Consider the following 22,678-nt stretch of genomic DNA (forward strand, 5'->3'; position numbering starts at 1 on the left):
TTATCTTATCAGCGCATAGATTGACAATTATACTGTCACAATGCTACTAACCATGATTTTTAAAACTATCTGTAGATAGCAATGCAATCATCGAATATCTGGTTTCGCGTTTATAAATACGGTAGAACCTAGGTGTTGCGATATTGAACTTGCAAAATTGTCACACGTCAAATTAATTCACGACTATCCGCAATAAATCAATACTTGAAAATTTGTTTTCATATCTACTTGTCGATTTATCTAATTACCAGCTGCAGGCCTATGAAACGAATCTGAACTTCGAATTTTTGACATTTTTCCCACAGATACCAGATTTAATGAAGTACATACAATATTTCTCGCCAAAATCACTGTTTTCGTACAATGATATAGTTTTCCTACAGAAAAAAACTTATTTATACTTGGTGAACTCACCATCCTTGAAATGTATTTTCACAAATTATATTCCAGAATACCAGAAATTCAATAATCAAAATGCATGAAAATAGTGTCGGGATTATTTAGTGCACAATAATAATGCCCTTAGAGAAATGAGAAAATAATTGTCAACTACGCGTGCATTTATACTATATGAAGATTATGGTGATCTTGGAGTAACAATTTTCTATTAATACTAAATTTAGTTCAAGTATGCAAAGAAACGGTAAATTTACAAGTGTATCAAAAGTAGAGAATTGGTTGCGAAGTCTATTTAGACTTTTCTGTACAAACTGACCACTAAATCCGCAGATTGTATTATTTTTGAATAAGTTGTACAATCATCACTAAAGTAGCATGCCAAATGATTAATTATTAGAACGTTAAAAACTATTGTCATTTCAATTAACATAATTATTCAATAAAGTTAGATTAGAAAAAAAAATTTTACATTGCAAGCAAGGAAACCTTGTATCATTGTGTAACTGATTTTTCCCCACAGAGTGGTACTTATGTAACGTATGTGCATACATTAACCCAGTAACAAATAGGAGAAAGAAATGTATTTAGATGTAACATAACAGAATGCTGAATTGAAACTATCAATTTATACTAATAATTATATCGAATCACACTCCTGCAACGTAGTACTACTGCATGTTCAGATATTCAAATGAAACTATACGTCAAAATAAAGTCTGAGATGTATTTTAACGAAATTACAGAACATTAAGGTAGGTAATTAAATGGTTCACCAATTTTCTAGTTTTTAACTACTCAGTATGACCACTAAACATCCGTCATAGAAATGATTCAACTATAAAATGATAGAATCCTGTTTTAATAACACTTTATCTGTGCAAAACTTATCATTTTGCTTTACGAACAACCGTGGTCAATATAACAGCAATAATCTCTTTGGACAATTAGAACTGAACTACATGAGAAAGACATTAGAAACTTCTTTAAGAACGATTTTTTAGAATAAGTCCTCTCAGTACATAGCGGATTGTAAGTAGAGATATCGTGAGAATGATTTGAATAAATGTTGAATAACTATGTATTAGTAGCACGTTCATTCTCATGACATTATTATTATTATATCTAACAATAAAATAAGTAGTCTCTTCACTATGGTAGAATTGATTTTATTCGCTTATGTATTTTTATTATTTTTAACTACCAATACTCAATAATGATTATGCTTACACAATTAAATTTTGCCCAACATGTAACAACATGGCTATAAAATAATAGATCATGTATGTTATTTACACAAAGTAACGCAATGCGTAATTAATGAACACGGGATCGATATAAACAATCGATAAAACAAGTTCGCAATTGTAAAATCAACGGTGTTAGGAGGAGTGAAATATAGCGATATTGTTAATATTTTCAATCACGTTCATCGGTTTTCGCATAATTGATTTTTATTTTTGTATTGTTTTCTTCGTATTTTTAAATGTACATCTGACACCACTCTAAACTCTACTTGTTACTCATCTCGTTGATTATAAACATGGATATATTTTTACTTTCAAGAACCCACAAACCACATAAGACTTGTTTCCATGTTACAATCTGTCGAGGCATAGATGTTTGTTAACAATGTGTCGATTTAAAAATTTTCCATCTTACTGTATATTTACGTTGCATCGGACAACAGATACATTCTTATATTTTTTCATTTATAAATTTCTTGTTCCCAATGCCTCTGTTGCAACCAAAGAATTAAATACAGAAGAAAAAACGTAAAACACACCACATATCTTATTCGATACCCCTCTCAAGAGTAAGTGAAATGTTTCCTGCATTTTCAACTAGACAGTGGTAAGGATTAGAAATAGGGAATTTCGATATGACGACGAAAATAATTTCGCGATATTTTTCTCATCTTTCTCGGGTTGATGATAGATAAATTTCCTTTACTTCAGGACTAGGTGCCTAATACTACATGAAAAGAAAGCTTCAACAGTCGGTATTCAAATCTTAAAGATGTACAAGTAATATGTATGTGGGTGAATAAATTACACCGTATCATATACACAGCCTATCATTATTAATATTATTATTACGATTGTTAATAATATCATTATCACTATTATTGATGTTAGTATTCAACACGCAAATTTAAGTAACTGCCAAAACTTCCACACTTCAGTATTAATTATTCGTGAATAATCTTGAATATTCGTTCGCTATCTTCAACTGCCTTATACGAGATGCCAACAAATTATTATCAATTCTTCTAATATTAAATATTGTTACAGTAAATCGAATTTTAAATGAGGTCATCCTCAGTTCAACAATTGCGTCGCATTTTTCCTCCTGGAATTGGGTTCTTTTGATGACTGATTAAAGATTGAAATTCTATCTATTGGTTGTCGCCAAGCAAAAACACTCAGTTCTTCAAATACTGAACTTGTTACAGCGACTTATAAATTATTCATTTAATTACTGCCGGCCTAACGCGACCACTAATAGCAGATACTACATAATTATTATGTTTTTTTATTTGTTTTATGTTTTTTTTTTTTTTATTAAGACATTTTCAAGTATATGTATGTATACTTAAATAAAATATACATTGTTTGACTTGGGACAATATAAACTTCCAATACAATTACTCAAGATCTATTAATATAAACAAATTTAGCCCAGCTCTTGTCATCGCGTCTTAATACTTTCGATAATTATTCTTATTTTTACTATTATTGATAATAATATTACTATTATGCCTAGTCGAAACATTGCTGCGTAATAAATATATTAACTATAAACTATCAGAGCAACGTGTTATTCCATAAAGCGTTATTATCATCATTGGCGAGGCATCGGATCACTCGTTACACATCAAAATCAAAATTGAAACAATATTAGGCATGTATTACTGATGTGTTGTGTTGGATTATTGACTGTTGAATAATGTAACTAGTCATAACGCGTCACGATGCCATACCCAAGTTTTCTTTGTATGGTCAAATCTGTGAGCAATCCACTGCTGTTCCAATAGCTGGTATCTATCCTGACTCAGATATAAGGGTTTGCCTCGTCTGTAATCGCCAGGAAAAAATGTATTCGCATATTGTCGTTATCCAAGTATTCTATTCCTATATCTGATAATAATTTCGCACCATTGATCGTAAATGTAGGAAAAGTCAAGAAAATAACAGTACTCACTTCAGATCCCTATCCTCCTCATCAAACTCGTCAAGGTACAAAGAACCCCACAAACAGGCTCTTTTTCCTCGTATCACAATAACATACGTTGACGTAACAACCAGGTATATACCAGTCCCTCCGCCGCAGTCAACCGAGTGCTGAATTTTAAATAAAATTATTGGTTTCAACAGTTGTTTGTATGCACATTAATAACAGAATGCATGTGAATTTATCGTACCTTAACAGCCTCGCAAACGTTTTGTTGCTTGCAGCAATTTTGCTTAAGACAGACAATCGTTCCGCACAAAAGACATATGCTCGTTTCTTGGGGTACAGAGTGACACTGACGGCACTGCCGTTCGTGGTAATACTGTTGTACGAATAATAAGTTTCAAAATCAGTTGTATTTTAATTAATGATAAAACGCTTCAGAAACTATTTTTATTGACGATAAATGTCTCGACTTGTTTTCTTACCGTGAAGATTTTTTCATACTCCCTTGGTAGATTTAGTAGCTTTGGAACCTGCCAGTATATATGTTGAGTGGTGATCAAGCTCCGGGCTGAGTCCACGCTTCGATTAACAAACGCATTAAATTGATCTAACCATAGCCGTGGGACAGCCATGCTTGCATCGCTGTCTTGCCAATTCAGTGCTACGGCCGAATTGAAGCATTCCCAGTCCATACCTTCTGTGACCAGCTCTAAATAGTAAACTAATCGAACAAACTCGGTTTGAGGGGTCCGAACCACAGGTAACGGCTGTTCATATAAATGATATCGTAGCAGAGCGGCTACCCGTAGAAAAGGCAGGCAGAGCTTTTGAACCTATACGCAAATAAAGCATGGTTGTTTTCGAGTTGCCAGTGAAAAAAAAATGCTACATGTCAATACTCGTGGTAAGATCCAGTATTAGTATCAAACTACTCTCTTACTTGAGGCTCCAACAATTGGATGTTGAATCTAGCAGAATGCATTAAAGTCGAACCACGCTGATAAAGCTCAGTATTACTAAAGTAGCTGACAACTGAGTAAAGAGCCTCTTCCAACGTGGTTGGAGCTCCTTGGCAAGCTCGGCCTCGCCTCAGCAGGGTACTTCTATCCACGTGCGACAAGTTGTAACTAATTTGGATGATCACTTGGTAATAGAGGAGGTTGTAGACGACTTTTACCACACTGGAGAAATAAGCTGACGAGAAAAGATTACCATGTGACGTTGAAGTAAATAAATTAACAAGAAATTGGCAAAAATTCAATTTTAATTTTACGCAACGTACTCTGATCTAAATGAAGAGGAAGTAACAATACGAATTGTATCAGAAGAGCTGTGGGGTCCCTGAGTAAAAGCGGAACTTCATTCTCAATTAGTGTCAAAGCAAGTGGAGCCGCTGGTTCAGGAAGGAGTCCCGAAAGTTGTTGCCAAGTTTGCCATACTGGCCAATTGGTTAACACTCTTGCGTGCATCGCGAGCACGTGAAGAAGGGCAACTGGAAAATAAATTTTATTACGTGTTAATTATTGCAAATGATTCACCGTTGAAAAGACAGATAATATTTTCACGTCTCAATTAATAAGACCCGTGCATTACCAATGCAATCCCGTTTTGGTGTGAGCGGTACAGACACTGCGGATGCTGTACACAAAGAGCCGCCTCTCTGGACCAATTCTATCTCAAAATTAGTCCGTGCTACAGAAGTAACGAAGAGAAACAAACTTTGGTGACTAGGTGTAGCGTTCCTTTGGTTATACCTTAAGTAAGTACTACTCGTCATATCTTCCATAGCCTTTCCCATAGCGACAGCTAAGTTCGAAGATATCTGAAAGTAATGAAACTAGATTTTGCTATACCTGATTGTAATACTCAGATGAATAAATATCATCGTTGCTCTTAAATTCTTACTGGATTTCGTTGTATTTCTTTGAGGAAGGAGTTAAGTTCTGTCAGAATAGCCATAGGAGAGGCGTGCCGCGAACGGACAACGGCAGCGCACTCTCCGAGCTGTGGTGACAAGGGTAAAACTGAATTAGCCAATTGCCTACAGAGCGGGCAGAAATATTCTCCTCTATCGACAGCAAGATTTTGTTGACGGTGTTGACTTCTCAGCGATTCCAAGTAAGACTTAAGACAGTCCAGGTGCAAGTGATGCCCGCAAGTTTGAACGTGAACTCCGCCTTCCCAACCAATATTCACGGACAACAACCAGGATGGCTGGAGGGCCAAACAATCGTTAAATATAAACAAAGTGATATGTGTTGGCTACAGGATAAAAGTATACCCTCAGAAGTTTCAACATAGAAAAAAAAAAACACAAATATCGAACTTACAGTGTCAAAGTCTCGATTCATCTCGGAGATCCTCTGCTCAAAATGTGCACTCCGGGTGTTACTTTTGGAAATGGGTGGATCTTCATCTGACGTAGGAAGCACAAGTCGTTCAGGTTGTTGCCTTTCATGACTGATTACGCTTGTTGCCTGTATGAGATATGTATTCAAGTAAATTGGGGTTCGTTTTCAGCTTTTTTGCGTATGAAGAATTGAGCACAATACTATCAGCAGCATAATTACCTGAACCAATACCACAAGACCCATTGGCTTGTCCTCGCTGCTGGCAGTTGTTTGATTGCATATTACACAGTCGTATTCTTTCTTACTAGCTAACTTTGTCGGCTCTTCCTGCTCGCTACAGTCCATGTTCGATACGCCAGCTTCGTCTGTATAATGTTAACGTCGCTTATTATCACAAATACTGTACACAAAACTTTTCAATTACTTCTTCACCTCCTTCACTCACCAGTCTCCATATTCGTTTCCATGAATTTCTTTTGCTGATCAAGGAAATCTGCCAAAACTTTTTCTTGTCTCTCTTTGGCTCTCCTACGTCTTTCCTCTCTCTCGCGATTTTCTTTTTCGCATTGTTCATCCTCATGCATACGAGGCCAAAGTCTATTTCTCGTTTCCATAATATTTTCCTTGCATACAGGATCTAGATTTCCAATTTTATTCAAGAGTTGAGATATGAAAAATGGACCATCACCAATCCGAGATTCTCGCGGATGTATCCTCGCTGAGCTGCTACTGCTACTGCCGGCTTCATTATCAGTCGTCTGATTTAATTGTTCAGGATTATAGCTGTCCGGCACCCCTGACAACTGCGAATGCAGCCTAAGCAGCAACGAGATTATACTCTCCCCAACCTTGACTGTTTGAGGTTGAGAAGATCCAGACTATAAACAGGAAAGAAAGAAAAAAAAATCATGTAATACGACCTGTGAATGACTCCATGAATTTTTTTGCTGAAAATTCGATGAAAAAAGAAAAAACATCTATACTGTACAAAAAGCTTCAATAATTTAGTTGACGTAGTCCATTTCTTTTACCTGAGGTTCTTTCCTCTTAAAATGATTATGAGGATTCAAAGTAGATGGGACAATTTCCGTCGACGTTACCCCTCTAATAGTAAGTCCAGAATACATCATTGGTGTGGACACAATGTCGTTGCCAGGCATAACGGCAGGGCGTAGAGGTGTGGGAGGTAAAGCTGCTTGACCACCGATCGCACCTGTTGGCAAATAACTCATGTTCCAAATAATTTACTTCGTGGGTGTTGCCTAATTCTTCTTCACACGGAACTTTATCTTCGTAACGCACCCAAGAAATTACATTATCTTCGAAAATGAGCTAAAGAGAAGGTAAATACAAAGTATCCGCCAAAGCGAATACCAGACAGCCTAGTCAAGACGCATCCTTAGTCTACAACATCATGTAAGTTCATTGATTATTGGACATACCGTCGTCGGGTGTAAGACCAGGCTCGGAAAGAGCTACAGCCACAGTCATTATTTCATCGGTTGATTGTGGTAGAGCTCTCGGCGACGTTGGTAACAAATCATCATCACTGTTTGTACCAGATGCTAAAGCGACGATTCCGTCTTCAGGTATCATGCTGTATTCGTCTGAAGTATGTGTTAATTAGTTAGATTAATTACAGAAAATTTATTCCGAAATTCATCAGAAACTTATACTGAATATATTTCGATTTGTTTATTGTTCGTTTATTTTAATATCTCTTAATGAAACGTTACCACCAGTGGATGGCAGAGCTTGTAGAGGGTATTGATCCATTGGAGGAGCTGCTTCCTCGTTATCCTCGGTGATATCTAATGGCGGCAATGCAAGAACTTCGTGTCGTTCATCGTGCAGCATTAAAGAAGTAGAGAGGTCTGTCACGGAGTCATGGATTTCCCACTCAAATTCACCTGTATCGTACATGGAAAAAAGATTTATTTTCGTCACAAGGGCAAAATGTGTTAAAAGCAACACAAATAATAACAACTTGTTTTTACAGTACCCCAACTCGCCAAGTTATGCTTGAGAAAAATACTTACTGTCAGAACTGTTAGACTCAGGCTCTTGGACTAGAGTTATACGAGGTATTATTGTCCTCAGATTTGCAGATAAACTATCTCCTTCATACCAGCCTGCTAAGTCCATGTCTTTTATCACACGAGATGCCCCTCCACCACTGTATCGACAAACTGGATTCGCCTGTGTAAGAATATCAGTGGATGTTGAAATTTTTACTGACTTTATCTGTCGCCCGTGTTGTTATATAAAAAATCATGTAAGTTAAAAAGTTGGATCACCAAATACTCACGGATTTTTCAGGAACTTCAGCGGTCATGACAGCCATTTCAAGTAAATAAATAGCCAAAGCCATGATGTGTTCGGAAACGTTGTGACCATTCACAGATTTGTACAGTACAACGAGGATCATTGCGTGGAAGACTCGAGAACGCAGGACAAGTCTCGGATCATCATAGTCGGAAGAAACAGGAGCAGGGTGACGGAATGGAGGCCACGGTGTTGCGCCACTCTTAAGTTGTCCAGTTTGTTTAACACTGTCAATTTGATTATTGAGCCATGTAGCTTAGTAAATGGACCACAGTAAAGCAAAGAGCCTGACGGTGATACTTACTATTCGGTAAATCTGTCCATAGACACTTGAAAATCTGTGCGATGTACAGCCCTGAGTAAAACGTGAAGAGGATCGAATAGCTCATCCCAAACGCGTGCTTTTGGTCCGTACATTCCCTGCTGCATATTTCCACTGGCTTCTAGACTGGGTGCTCTATATTGTGCAACCTGTGAGATAAGGGAGTAGATTTATTTTTATCCAAAATTCATTTTTTGTAGAGAAGAAAATGACGGGGATACCTCAGCGAGGACGGTTTCGAACTCCCTATTAGCCGTAGTCCCACATCGTTCAGGCATAAGTTCCATAAGTTGACTGTGAGTTTTGTCACCTATGCATAGCAGGGTGACCATTTCTAGACAAGATAATTCAGGATCTGAAAGACCTGAAGTGAGATAAATTGCGGTCAATTACCAATTGAGTTCAGAATCCTGTGATATAAATACTAAGAGTGAGCGATTGTAAAAAAATCTTGCCTAAATTAGTGCGGACGCTAACAAGAGTCGCTAAAAATGTCAGGCAGCTTTCCAGCATGGGAGTATCGTGCTCTCCTTCTAAATACTCATTTTGTGGTGGGTGGTAAACGTTCAGGCTCATCCATTCGCGCACATGAAATCTGTGAAATGATGAAATAGATTGTGGCATGGATACGTAACTTGGTACGTTAAGGATAGGTACAGATGTAAATTGTACAGTAACATGGTTGTTATAAGATGTAATACATTACTTGTCGATAACGGTTTTCAAAAAGACCTCAGGCTGCAATTTAATGGCACAGATTTGTAACAGATAAACGTCCGCATCTACCATCGAATTGCAAAAGTTGCACTGTATATAAGTCATTGCTTGACCTCGTATTTGAACACCATTTCGCACCCATAATTTATTATGGATTTCATAAGAGGCCACCTGAAACAAGTAATGTAATTTTTATGCATTTGATTTACAAATCTCGGCGATGTGGGCTAAAGACAATTGCACTGTAGTGGAAAAATATATTTAGAGATAGTTCGGACAAATCTCGCAAAAACCTATTTGGCTCATGTAATTTTGCATGGTGGATGTGTACAGCTTGAGGAGTGAAAACATAACATATAAGTAGAGCAGTATTATGGATTCCACCACAATTTCTACTAATCTCAATCTCAAGGTGTTATTTATATCTGATTAATCTTGTGCGACTACTGACAAACGGAGTGTGGGGTTTGGATGCTCATCCAGCAGTCGATAGTTAATCTATTATTATTGCAAATAATGCAGAAAATATGTTAATAGTATATCATCATTCATATAATTCCAATCAATTCGGTAAGTTTGATATGCAGGGGTAATAAACACATAAACTATTGCCTGCGAACCCACGTATATACAAGTAAAAACGCACATGCGAATTTCTCTCTACGCATAGTAAGTTTCGAAACCTCCTTCTTATTTACATCATACAGTCATACATTGGCTGCAGAGGTTTATAAAAATAATACTTCTTACACATCACTCGAAGATAAGATTTAACGACCTCTATGACATGTGTAAGCGATTCAAGTGTCGTCAACTGTGATATGAACCGTCCATATAATTTTTATAGGAATAATAATAATATGTACCCTATACGTCAATGTGGGGAAACCCTTGTCTCTTTTTTCGTTGCCGATAAGCTAAATGGTTTATTTATTCAGATGTTGGGGCCCAAGCTGACAACAATTTTCATTGGTGGTCAAAACACGTTGTCCAGTTGGCAACCAATCAAAAATCAAATTCACTGCGACTACGTCCCTGCAGCCAAACCATGCATCTCATCACATAAGAGGGAAGCCCCCTATTAGCAGTAATTATCTCTGGTAGTGATAGATGCCGAGGCCGCATCTGCCATGGACAGCAATTGTGGAGGCTTGTTAGGCTGAGTCTGCAGTTGATCCGAGTAAAAGTACGAGAGCAGATGTTCCGCAAACGGCTAAGTTCGCTTTATCTGCCATTTTGATAGAAGTCCATCTTCGCCGGCGTCCAAGCCAGCGTCGCTTACGGATTTTTACGCCAAAGGAGAAAGAACGGTGGAGCATCGCTGGCAGTCGTGCTTGCAAAACGAAGTCTAAATATCAATATCGAGTTAACCAGCAAATACTGGTTTATTTTTTCATTCGAAAGCTAGGGTAGTTAACCCCTAAATACAGGCCCAACGATGTGGTCAGTATTAACGAATCGTAACGCAGTGTTAACTTTATTTGCGTTCTTCGTCCATCTACTTTGCCAATGTGAAACATCGGCTGCGTCGGATACGGTGGGTTCCATTTCGAATGTGCTGCGATTCGGGAAAGAAATAATGAGCGACGTTTTTGAAATTATGGAGTTGTACCCCGACATCAGCAAAGACCGTTATGTCGGAAGTGATTTACTTATATCTGCGAGCGAGAAGCGAATAATGAAAAAAATCGCCGCCGTGTACCGTAGACTGGACGTTTTTGAAGAAAATTCAAGGATTCGTCTGGCGGTGAGGATAGACGGTCTTACTCGACAACTGCATCAACAGTCTCAGTTATCGTATTATCTCAGCGAATTAGATTCCCAGATAACCCATACATCAAAGCAATACGACGAATTCAAACTTTACGTCAATGCACCAGAAAAATTCGAAAAATTCACCCTGGAAAAATTTGCCGAATGGTGCGTATCACGTGGCGACGGGTTGTTGGTAATTCTCGAAAAAATTCACGCTCTTATTATACCACACAGACATGGATTCGGTACTCGGAAGCTTCTTGATCTTCTTGTAAACTATATGAAGGTGAGTTATAATTTACGCACACTACAACATTAACCGAACATTGTATAATACTTTTAGGAGATTAATATAGAAATGGTTTAATTTTATTAAATTACGATAAACTTTAAATTTCTTCGAGACTTGATGATATGCCAACTCGTTTTCAACGAGTACCTTACCGGGACTTTGTTCGTTGATAGGTGATCTATATCTATTTTTCCAAAGTACTAATGTATCAGGAAAAAAGGGGGTAAAATCTTTGTTGCTTATTTCGTATCATTAGCCGAATCGACGTATAACGTCTGTAACGTAGATCGCAGTACAGAACGGACGCACCAGGATGTGCGATGATAAATTGAGAAGAGCTGTTATTAGTATGGACTTTGGTAACAGAATATTAACAAAAAAAAGTAAACGAATTACAAGATAACATAAAAAAGTGGTAGTTTCATGTCTATAAAAAGTAAACCAGTTAAAATTTTACCAAGAATTTTAAGGAAAAAACAGATAATGGAGTAGGAAACCACCCTCAACAAATTTTCTTCGTTTTGTGGTCAATGAAATGGAAAGCGTAATCACGTGACGTGATTTTTTGCACCCCAAAGTGTAAAATTCGATGGCACGTAGAAGCCGTGGTTTGCAGTTCGTAAATAGTTCGGTAGCGGCTGCAACCCCTACCACAATAAATTGGCGCGATATTTTGAAGAGCTGACGCTGCAACTCGGGCGTTTACGGCCAAATGAGTTCGGTGGATTAGTTCTGAACTGGACGCAGTGAACGGAACACGGCCTACCACAGTTGGTCGTCGAAGTGTGGAAACAGAGAGACGATTCAGCGCTGACGTGCTATCGAGTTAACGGCCTGACTCGATTCATCGTTGGGAGAAGCCGCCGGCGTCGCGTTAGTTCAAATCGCAAGTGTGCAAAGCTTTGCGATGAAGAATACAATTGTAAAAAAGCGTAACGCGGTGCTATCTGCAAAAGTATTCTTTGTCATAAACGTATTACTACTTCGCTGCGCCAACGTGGGATCAACGCCGCTGACTATAGCATCTGTTTCGGGTGTTCTACAATTCGGGAAAGTGGTAGTGAACGAAGTGGTCGACTTGGTAGAATTAATCGGCGAAAATGCGGGGGTGGACTTCATTGATCATGATTTATATAAGAAGAAAAGCGAGAAGCGAATAATGAATAAAATTACCCAGCTATACCAAAGGCTGGAAAACTTTGAAGATAGCTCGAAAATGCATACTGCGGTAACTTTTGAAAATATTATTCGTCAAATACACCAACAGACTCAACTGACGAATCATCTTAACGAGTTGAACGCCCTGATATCTCGTACGTCATTGAATTACCATAAATTCAAACGTTTTGCAAGTGCAGAAGATAAATTCGAAAGATTCACGTTGGAAAAATTTGTCGAATGGTGCGTCGCACCTGACGACGGAATTTTAGAAATACTTGAAAGAATTCACACTTTAATAGTACCGGATAAGCACGGATTTTCAAATCAAAATCTTATCGAGCTTCTTGTCAATAATATGGAGGTAAGTAAATACATGCAGTCAATTCGGCATTTCCAGGATTTAGAAGTTATAAAATAATGACATGACAGACGGCGAACATTTTGTTTGAGGAAAAACCTAGGGAATCTTGGAAATAATATTCATTATCCGCTTTGAGATCTATCTGGCCAATAAAAAAGTTCAATATTTACTATAGGCTAGTGAATAACGTTGCGCTGACGCATTTCAACCGCCGTTATTTTATTCTTCGAATCTTCGAAGGTTAAAACACGCTGAAGGATATTGCGTGAGCTCGTTTCACTTCCACACCGGGGGTAACCCATAATGTCGTTTGAAAAGTGAATACATGGATAATTTCCAAACGGAACAATGTCTAATAGTAGGTAGCAGTTGAACCGAGCATGCGCGTCGCTACGTTCCAAACGTCGTACTCATGACGTATGAAATGCAGTGTTTAGTGATGGGAGGAAGGGGCGAAGAGAGAGAGAGAAAGAGCCGTGAAAAACGAGAGGACGCACGTAGATATACGAACAAACACACAGATTCATTGAGGTGTGAGAGGCGGTACTGCTAAAGTGGACTTAAAAGTTCCCCTACCTCAAACCAAACTGAGGTCGACAACGAATATTCAGTACAGCTGGGACGTGGTGTGGATCGACACGTCTGACTCGCTGTAAAACGACACATACCTATACCTAACTATTTGTCTACCTACTTGCGAAACAAAAGTGTCACACGATTCAAGTATCGGAATATTTTTTTTTTAATACTCAGTTTCTCAGTGTGTATCGACGTGAGTTTCTCTACTCGGCTGTCTGAATTGCGCATTTGTCACGTGATACGGTATAATTATTATCTCTTCCATCATTCCGTACACCCAGGCACGGCAAGTAAACAGGGTATCCCAACTGCACCGATTTGCCATTGTCTTTTCGAAATCCGCCCAATGCCAACACAATTATCTAGATATCCCAGAGACTATGGATGTTCAAGAGGGAAACTGTGCTGATCTAGGAATTTCAAACCGTCTGTAACTTGCAATTAGACTACATTCGTGAGAGGTTTTTACTTTTTACCGTGAATACGTCGACAGCGAAAAGGCTAAAGAAACTTTCGTTCTCAGAACTGATTCATACATAAATGCGAATGAGGTTACTCTATCTATGAATCACGATAGTCATCTTGAACGGTAAAATACCAATAACTTGTGTTAGTTTCCCAAACTGAACTGTTATTTTCAAGTAAATTACGGTAAAACCTATGTCAACGCCATATACTTGACATGTTCCGCGGTAATTGCTTGCTTGTACGATTGCGGAAAACTCAGGTTGTCTCCGGTACGCAAAATTCAATATATAATTTTCCAACCATTCGCATTGTTTCTCCCTAGATTATGTTAAACGTCACCGACGTTCTACAATCAAAACCCTGTATTTAACATAATTTTTGCCGACAGAAGAAAAGTACAGACAATCGTGACAACAAGCGGCGTTTAACGTTTCTGCTCCCTGTTGTTGAACGTTATGTATAGTGGTAGTGAAAATTCAACCAGATATTATCTCGGCGAACTACCGCGGCGTATAACGCAAACTGTATTCGTCACTGAAGTCTAGGGGGATAATAAATTGAGCTCTAAATTGATTCCGCTAAAAATCGCAATGTTGCGCTTCTCTTTTTTTGTGTAATCGAAGTTTTAAGGGGATGCCCTGGTGGATTTCGACGGTGGCGTAAATATTTCCATATATCGAAGTCCACGCATCTCGCACCTGAAAAAGAGCCTTACAGTCCCATTGTATTCACAATGCTGAACAAAAACACTCCAATAGATTTTCATTTGGCGCAGAAATAAATAAATGACATGAATTCTACGAATTTGGTATTGCGATTTCTTAGAATCCGTGACATTTCTTTATTTCTGAGTCGAATAAAAATGTATTGGGGTGTCTTTTATTCAGAATTGTGAATATGATGGGACTGTAAGGCCTTTTTCGCGTTTAAGATACGTGGACTTCGATGTATGGAGATGTATGTATACGATAATATCGAAATCGCCTAGGGCACCCCCTTAAGTATGCACCCACCTATCGCATGACTCATGTACGTACTAATAGGACACATACTTGTTAGGTGATGTTATACGGCGGATAAAGGCGTTGGGGGGGTTACGCACAGCTGCGGGTGTTGGGATAAAAAAAATTGTCATTTGAGACGTGGGGGACACATGAGAAGAATACACGTGGTGTCGTATTGTCAGCATTTGGCACAGGCACCTACGCCTTGCCTGTACTCTAAATAAGAATTAAACAAGCTCGACCGTTAATTAACGCTTTCGTAATTACACGCGAATGTAACGTTCATATTGCACGTGCAATAATACATCAGTCTTTATTAAAGTTATTCACATTTTCAAATGATGATCACGATCTAGAAAAAAAAATAAATAATTTCTACCGAAAAACCATTCCAGTTTGTAAAATAAATGGTATTTTCAACAAAATAATATCATTCAAACGAAATATCATCTACCTGTTTTCATTGTTGTTGTATTATGAAAAAAAAAAATAAATTTAACAATGTCTCAGGACTTTACCAAACCAAATCGACTCCTGACAATTTTTATACAAATAACTATAGTCATTCCATAGCGATAATGTAATACTGAGTTCCCACGAAAGAACAGATAAACAAATACATGCTAGAGGATATGAAACATGATTACATAAAGTGAATCATTTCAGCCAGGAGAGACTAGCAGAGTCTAGAAAAGAAATATGATATAAATAACTCCATAAACCTCTCACCACAAACTGAACTTGATAAACATTTCCTTTGTCAACATTGTTCGTTTTTACAACAGTGCATTAATAAAGGGGGAAAAAATCTCAATGAACGACCAGTGATGCAGTTTGAATGATTCTAACGATTGCTAAGATGGATGGCTACTTCAAGTTTTTTTTTTTATTGTCGCTGATCACTGCTGTCACTGCCATTGAAAATGGAATACAACTATCCAAGGTGGATGTCATAAGGCATGACTTGATGAAAGTAGAGTCCGATTTGGTACAAAGACTCAACATACCGTCAACCATGTACGACTCAGATATGCGGAAGAAATCTGTGGCTATGATAATTGAAGCTTACGCAAAGTTTGGGATTATTTTCGATGATGAGTTTCCAAACACGAGAGAAAAACATTTGGAACCCCTCCAATCGTTACACATTTGGGCAAGGGCTGAGAACATATTACGGAATATCGACGGACTGTATACAACATTCAGACGTCTTCAGCAAGCTTCGATTGAAAGTCATTTGCCAGTCGACGAAGAAACATGGAAAGATTTCTCAGAGACGATACTGTTCGATGCGAACGCCTCCATATTGACTGCGCTCTATCAAGTCTTTGATTTAATTGTTGATGAAAAACTTTATGCATCGGCCTATCAGGTACAGCGAAATACTAGAAATAGCTCACAAACAAGATGATCGATCCCTAATATTTGTAAAGTTGCGATGAATATATGAAAACAAATTTGCTGAATGAATATTTCAAACAGAAAAAAAAAAAATGATATTCACACATTGATTTTGCTAGGTTGGATATCAGGAGTAATAAGCCTCCATAATTGAAGGATAAATATTAATTTTGAAACTTTTGTTACAGGAAGGAGAGAGAACGATTTGCAATGACAATCAATCGCCGCAACAGTTGCTCTACAATTTGTACAACAGTATTGCAGTTACTGAGATCAAAGGATACACGATGATGCAGTTTTCATGGCTGTTGCTAAAGCTTTATAAAAATGGTAAACCGAGGAATGCTTTTTCTCGTGAAACAAAATTTAGGGAATTTCTGAAGGCCGAATAATCATGACCCTATTTTCAGGTAATTTTACCGAAGAGATACGGCTGACGAAAAGTAGGTACGAAGCTCGCATGGCAGAAACCTCACAGGCTATACAGACGGCAATGGCATTTGCATCTCCAGATTTGTGGAAATGTGATCCCCAACACAGAGGTCAGAAGACAATATATAATGTATTTTTCGTTATTACATTGAAGGACCCGTGATAAGAAAATGATTAGCATATTTTTCACAGGACCAGAAACGAGCACTGAGTTGAATTGGTTTCTGCAGTCTTATGTTGTGCATGAACTTGACTTAAATGAAAAAAATACATGTGGTCAAAACTGCGCATACTACAGTTATGCCGAAGTGAATTGCAACCCAAAAGATGCATATTGCAAGAAACAGCGGAAATGCAATGGAGCAGTATACAATTGCCAATTCATCGATTCTGACATGTGGATATGTCCAGCGGTTAGGTTTTTTTTACACTAGCCACATAATTGGACATTGAAAAAGATGGGAAAAGCTATTTTCACTGAAATGATATTTGCCTGTAAATACAGATTACTAATGCGTCCCACTAATCGAATGTTTGACTTTGTAGGAAACAAGCAGCAATCGAAGATACAATTATATAGAATATGAAAACGGTCGCGTATTGGGAGAAAAAGGAACGTGTTCTCAAGGCACAACCAAGGTGGATAGCTGGTGGAGATGGCTGTTTTGGCATTGCAGTTACTGCGTATGTTCTTGCGATCAACAGGACAGAGATTCAGACCGATTTTTCAACTTGCGCAAAGTCGTTGCAGACGTCGAATCTAATAAGTAAATATTCCAAAAATTCATTCTTGGTGCTGCAGTGAAGATTTGTAAAAAGACTAATTGAATTCTGAAATTGAGTTCGTTTACTTTTTTAATTTTTAATTCTCTACTTTCTTTTGTTAACAAACAGAGTAATCACTGGAATTAAATTCGTGAAGGTCAACAAAATGATTCACATCCAAATTGAGCAGGGCCAGTTATTGGGAAGCGGAACAATTAGCAATGTCACAGAATGGAAGCCTGTGGAGTCGTACTCTATTTACAGTGATGGAGTAATTGAGGGAACAGATTTTCTGACATTATCTTGGCACCAGAGAGCTATCGATCTAGATGACCTGAAGGCTCCCCCAGGTCATCTGTTAACGGGTATGTTCTGCTAGATTGAATGGGAATAGTCAATGAGAGACGATTGAAATGTCACACAAGGCACTGAAGCAAAGTTAGATTTTCCAAACTTCTGAATTTTATCTATACAGTTTGAGGGCTCGCAATGTTTTATTAAATTATTCTAATTGAATGGATTCATTTTTCTCGGTGGGGAATAAAAAAAAAAACCAGGTGTGAAGTTCAGGAAACTGGGTGCTCATATAAACCTGGAAATAATGACAACTCCGTTTAATTTCACAACTGGAATCCTAATAAAGCCGGATACACAGAGTATATGGCACGGAAACGACAATACCGATGCGACATGGGAAAATCCAAGGTACGAAATCCATAGTTCTTTATCGTAATGATCTCTCGTCTTTATAGAATTTCAAAATTTATAATGAAACGTCTACGTTTTCAGAACACTTCTGAAATTGGATAGACCAGATAAATCAACACGATCTCAAGCAGCATCGATACCAGATTCAAAACATGATCAATACATGATGTTCAGTCCGTCAGATTTGGATAAAGATGCGGGGCAAAGCACAGTACCATTTATTGATACGCAACCTGTTGCGCCATACCCACGGGTCCCTATTGCAGGAGCTGGAATTTACCATAAGGGAAGACCAGGATTTGGTGGATACATTGCTCCGAAACTTAAAACGTACAACTTTGCGCCTCACTTACATTTTGAGCACTTTGTTTTCACCCCACTAATCAATAATAAGAGTAATAATGTGATAACACTACCACACATAAATTGAGATCAAATGCAGTACTAAAGTTTTGTATATTCGAGCAGAAAAACAAACGAATCTCGAAGACGCTTGCATAAAATCAAACTATCATTCACTATTATAAAGTATGGAATTTTCTGTAATGTAAAACCTCGTTATTCTATTTGTGTGTGTAACTATAATTACTAGAGATTGGAATATACTTCCGTGAAAAACTGTTATTGCACTTTTAGTCACAACTCAAAGGTTGCCTGTGATTAATATAACATGTACCTCAACTCAAGTTGAGGAGAATAAATATACTCTTTTGCATTACGTAAAGATATAATTATTATAATCTACTTTATATACTTTGTAAAATCATAATAATTTGATTAAATGATAAAAAAGTAAAATGTTCAGTCACCGCTTTTTCACAGATTTCTAGAAAACCTTCCTGCTGTTTTGTGGCCACTGAGTTACGATTTCACGTATTTTTCCAGCTCCCGCAAAGGTATTGTCATAATTTGTTTTCAGTGACAAAATAATTCCCTAAGAAGAAGGAAAAAAAAAGGAAAAATGTTGACACTCACCTGAACTCGCAGCGGATGCATCATGATGAGGTGCAACATGTCGGTGGGAGGTAATAAATCGTGTAGAACAGCTCCCTGTTGCTGGACAGCTTGGCACATAAATACTGCGAAATATCTATGAAGAGGTAGATGAAATGACACCTGCAGACTGTCACTCTGGAAACAAAAAAAAAGTTCATTAAGATTATATTACACTTAACTTGACAACAAATCGAGTAAGGATTATTCGTCACAAATATTTCAGAACAAACAGGTTCATCGTTGGTTAATAATAACTGACTCACCACGTTTGGATGGGTGTAATTTATGGCGTCTAACCAGTCTTGTAAAGCTGTCAAACATACTGTAAGTACCCTGCGACTAAGCACCAGATTCTCTGGACCTCTTAGGTGAGACACAAGTGCCCACATTGGGTAAGCACTGGCTTCTAACTCTGCGCTGAACGCAGCATAGTAAGTATTTGGCTCAAATTCTACGTGCTCGTTCATCTCCCTTTGATTTACATTCATGCCTAAACATAAATACAATGTGTCAATACCAAAAATCCTTACAATAAACGCAACTATGACAGTGGATTAGTTGAAAACAATTTGATAAATCTTTCATCGGGAAAACGAATGCCAATGAATATTAAATGAAAATCGTATCTATTGATAAATATACCTTGAAACATAGACAGAAAGTCAAACCACATCTCAAGGAGACTATCGTCACTCATAAATCGCACAGCGACTGGCTTATGTGAGAGGACATTGTTCAAATCTGACACAAGTGGCCAATAACAATGCTCCTTCATCACTTGGCGTCCGCAGTCTACTACGTAGTGAAAATTTTTGTCTGGATCTGTAATTTTTCATACATTTAAAGTCCTGTTTATAATTATAAGAATGAAGTCAGTGTTTCAGTTGATAACTATCCATCAACTGGTTTCTCACAATGTTATGGAATAGTAAATGGAAAGAACTCTTACCATGTAACGTGTTCTGAATGAGGATTTTGCTCATCATGTATTTCAGACTGATCACCATCACATGTAATAATTTCAGTTGGTCTACCATCCGCAGAGCTAATTTCTCATTACTAAACAGCTAAAATGAAAAATGGAGAAATTTGTATGAAAATGAGTAATATATGTTGGACCTTAAAACGAACCGAAATAAATATAGACCATTGAATATGGTCGATATTAAGTAGCAGTGCAAGATTACCTGTACACTGATGTGTACGACTCGGTTGCTTAGAGTATCAGGATCTTGAGATCGCTCCAACATCATAGAAATTCGGCTGTAGTGTAGGACAAAAGCTCGAGTCAGAGCTTCTTTATAATCGGGATCAGGAAGCATGTTTAGCAAGAGGCAGACTAGTTTCTGGGGAAATTCATAAGCTACTGTCCAAAATACTAATTCTTCCAAAAACGTAGAATGCTTCAAATGTTCTTGAAGCGATGCACATTCTGAAATTTACAAGAATAAGATACAAATCGTATCACTTGATAAGTTTTTTGCCTCGCCCATACCCAAAATAAATTAATTTACCTTTGTATTCATCGGGTGGTTCAGGATTTGGCAATGACTTGACTGCATCTTGATAGATCTCGTTACTATTGTGACAGTAATTGTCGTACTCGGACTGACCAGAACTGCTAGAGGCAGCTGCAGCATCCATAAGATTGCGATATTTTTGAGGATTTGTCAGCGCAGATGTTATAACGTGGCGCATCAACGCTCCCATATTGTTGAGATCTAACAGCATTGTGAGGTAAGCGTCAGCGTCTTGTATAGCTAGTCTATAATCATCGGGAGCCTTTACTTTGCTGAAAACATAGAGTGAAACCTAGGTTAAGTATAATCAGGTAGTAGAAGTTGGATTAAAGTAGGCTAGGATAACTATAGCCACAAAGGATCCTTAACAGTAGTTACAGTTCGTCAAAAATATTGTTATACAAACATACGAAGTAACGTACCAATTATCTCGCAGGTATTGTATAAGGCGTAGAATAATTCTAGGCATTATTGCTTCAGCGACACACATTAGATCTGATGGTGCAGCTACTTTATTGACCGCAGCTTTTGGTCCATGCTTATCACAAAATCTGAAACATCAACAGTTCATCATCGTAGTTAAGCTTATCACAGTAAGTATTAATTTATCATAATTATTATACATTTGAACATATTTAGTTAATAAAAACATGAAAAACTTACCCTGTTTCTTTCATTACTGATGTGTCACCGCAATCGCAGGCTCCTCCTGCTTGACTAAGAAACATGTTGAAGTCATGACGGTGATGATTACCTTTCTTGAAGCACTCCGTGCACAAAGACATACACGGGGAAATACCACAGGTGCGACAACGATAGGCAACAAAATTAGGAGTCCATACAAGTCCACAGGTTGTCGCGTTGTCATAAATTCTCACTAAGGATGATAACGAGGGTCAAATATTGATCAGCAGTAACGAATGAAAGGAGAAAAATTCAAATCATGTAAGACTAAGCAGCTAATCCATGCAAAAGTCGAATTAAGTTCGAAGCTAATCTCTGACTATACAATTACTCACCTGTGTTTGTAAATTCGTCAGGTGTTCTACCGCCAGCCATTAACCATTTGCACCAATCAATTGTTTCCCAGTCGTCGATAGCCTTGCTCGGTATGAGAAGAATATCAAGAAGTTCATTAAGGTAAGTCGGAGATCCGGAAGATGAGATGTTACTGTTAGTCGGATTGCTGCATTCGGCATGAATGTAAGCTGCAGCACCGCGTTTCCCTTTATTTATGAGGACCTGGGCCGAAGTATTGGAGGTCGAAGCCATGTTTCGGAATTTAATTTTTGGTGAATGGCAGGGGTTCGAATGACATGTAATTGGTAAAAAGGAAGATGAAAGGTTATCTTTTTTAAATGGCTATGACGTGATCGAGGTGGCGATACGACGGGTCGTTGTACGCGTCCAACAGCTGATCGTTAAACTATTATGAAAATTTTCCCCAAATCGTATCGCGTGCGATTGGCTTCCTTTTTTATTGATATTTTACTATATTTGGGAAACCTTCCAAGTAAAATAGCCCTGTAAATCCAGGGATCCTCGACCACCTCCATATCAGCACGTATCTTCCGTAGAATATGTACCCCTCATCAATTTTGACAGCATCACGATTAGGAAAACTATGCAACATACACGTCTGGTAATGACCTCTGCGTGCGAACGTTGTCTTTGTCAATTTCTATACACGATATACACCCGAGCTCGAGTGCCCTGGCGACGATTATTCTGAAAATCGGGCAAAATCACATTCACGGACCAGCAAAACCACCGAACCACCAATTATACCTGACCAATTACAACTATCGGTCGCCTCGAGTTCGTTCAGCCTTTAGTTATAATACTTATACCAAGAAATTCAGCGTCAATAAATATCCGTATCAAAATAGAATTCTCTGCCGATAGAACAGAGACAGCAGTTAACACATCGCGGTACAACCGGTAA

General features: G+C 38.0%; 2 protein-coding genes across 7 annotated transcripts; one reads left to right on the plus strand and one right to left on the minus strand.

Annotated features, from left to right (window-relative positions):
* Positions 1 to 309: 309 nt before the first annotated feature.
* LOC107224673 (E3 ubiquitin-protein ligase Ubr3) lies at positions 310 to 22,554 on the minus strand. Its single transcript, XM_015664833.2, has 29 exons — positions 21,753 to 22,554; positions 21,397 to 21,610; positions 21,156 to 21,284; positions 20,728 to 21,005; positions 20,401 to 20,645; positions 20,163 to 20,280; positions 19,856 to 20,035; positions 19,477 to 19,703; positions 19,193 to 19,348; positions 9,281 to 9,462; positions 9,030 to 9,169; positions 8,796 to 8,938; positions 8,557 to 8,723; positions 8,236 to 8,479; positions 7,967 to 8,126; positions 7,664 to 7,837; positions 7,370 to 7,534; positions 6,959 to 7,140; positions 6,373 to 6,805; positions 6,147 to 6,292; positions 5,907 to 6,053; positions 5,482 to 5,790; positions 5,170 to 5,398; positions 4,859 to 5,068; positions 4,517 to 4,770; positions 4,059 to 4,409; positions 3,821 to 3,952; positions 3,601 to 3,740; positions 310 to 3,473 (listed from the first exon to the last, which is right to left on the minus strand). Exons 1-29 carry the CDS (start codon positions 22,003 to 22,005, stop codon positions 3,356 to 3,358), a joined length of 5,826 nt encoding a protein of 1,941 aa, XP_015520319.1. The 5' UTR covers positions 22,006 to 22,554; the 3' UTR covers positions 310 to 3,355.
* Positions 10,455 to 19,021, plus strand: LOC107224674. Of its 6 annotated transcripts, none has more exons than XM_046740617.1 (9): positions 13,458 to 13,725; positions 15,697 to 16,283; positions 16,501 to 16,642; positions 16,723 to 16,854; positions 16,937 to 17,157; positions 17,291 to 17,511; positions 17,639 to 17,874; positions 18,067 to 18,214; positions 18,299 to 19,021. In XM_046740617.1, exons 2-9 carry the CDS (start codon positions 15,750 to 15,752, stop codon positions 18,645 to 18,647), a joined length of 1,983 nt encoding a protein of 660 aa, XP_046596573.1. In that variant the 5' UTR covers positions 13,458 to 13,725; positions 15,697 to 15,749; the 3' UTR covers positions 18,648 to 19,021. The 6 variants fall into 6 exon arrangements, with proteins under 6 accessions (XP_015520320.1, XP_046596572.1, XP_046596573.1 ...); XM_015664835.2 differs by having other exon boundaries at positions 13,458 to 13,682; positions 15,578 to 16,283; XM_015664836.2 differs by having other exon boundaries at positions 13,458 to 13,682.
* Positions 22,555 to 22,678: the final 124 nt, after the last annotated feature.

Source organism: Neodiprion lecontei, chromosome 5, assembly GCF_021901455.1.
Source record: "Neodiprion lecontei isolate iyNeoLeco1 chromosome 5, iyNeoLeco1.1, whole genome shotgun sequence".
Classification (NCBI taxonomy): Eukaryota; Metazoa; Arthropoda; class Insecta; order Hymenoptera; family Diprionidae; genus Neodiprion; species Neodiprion lecontei.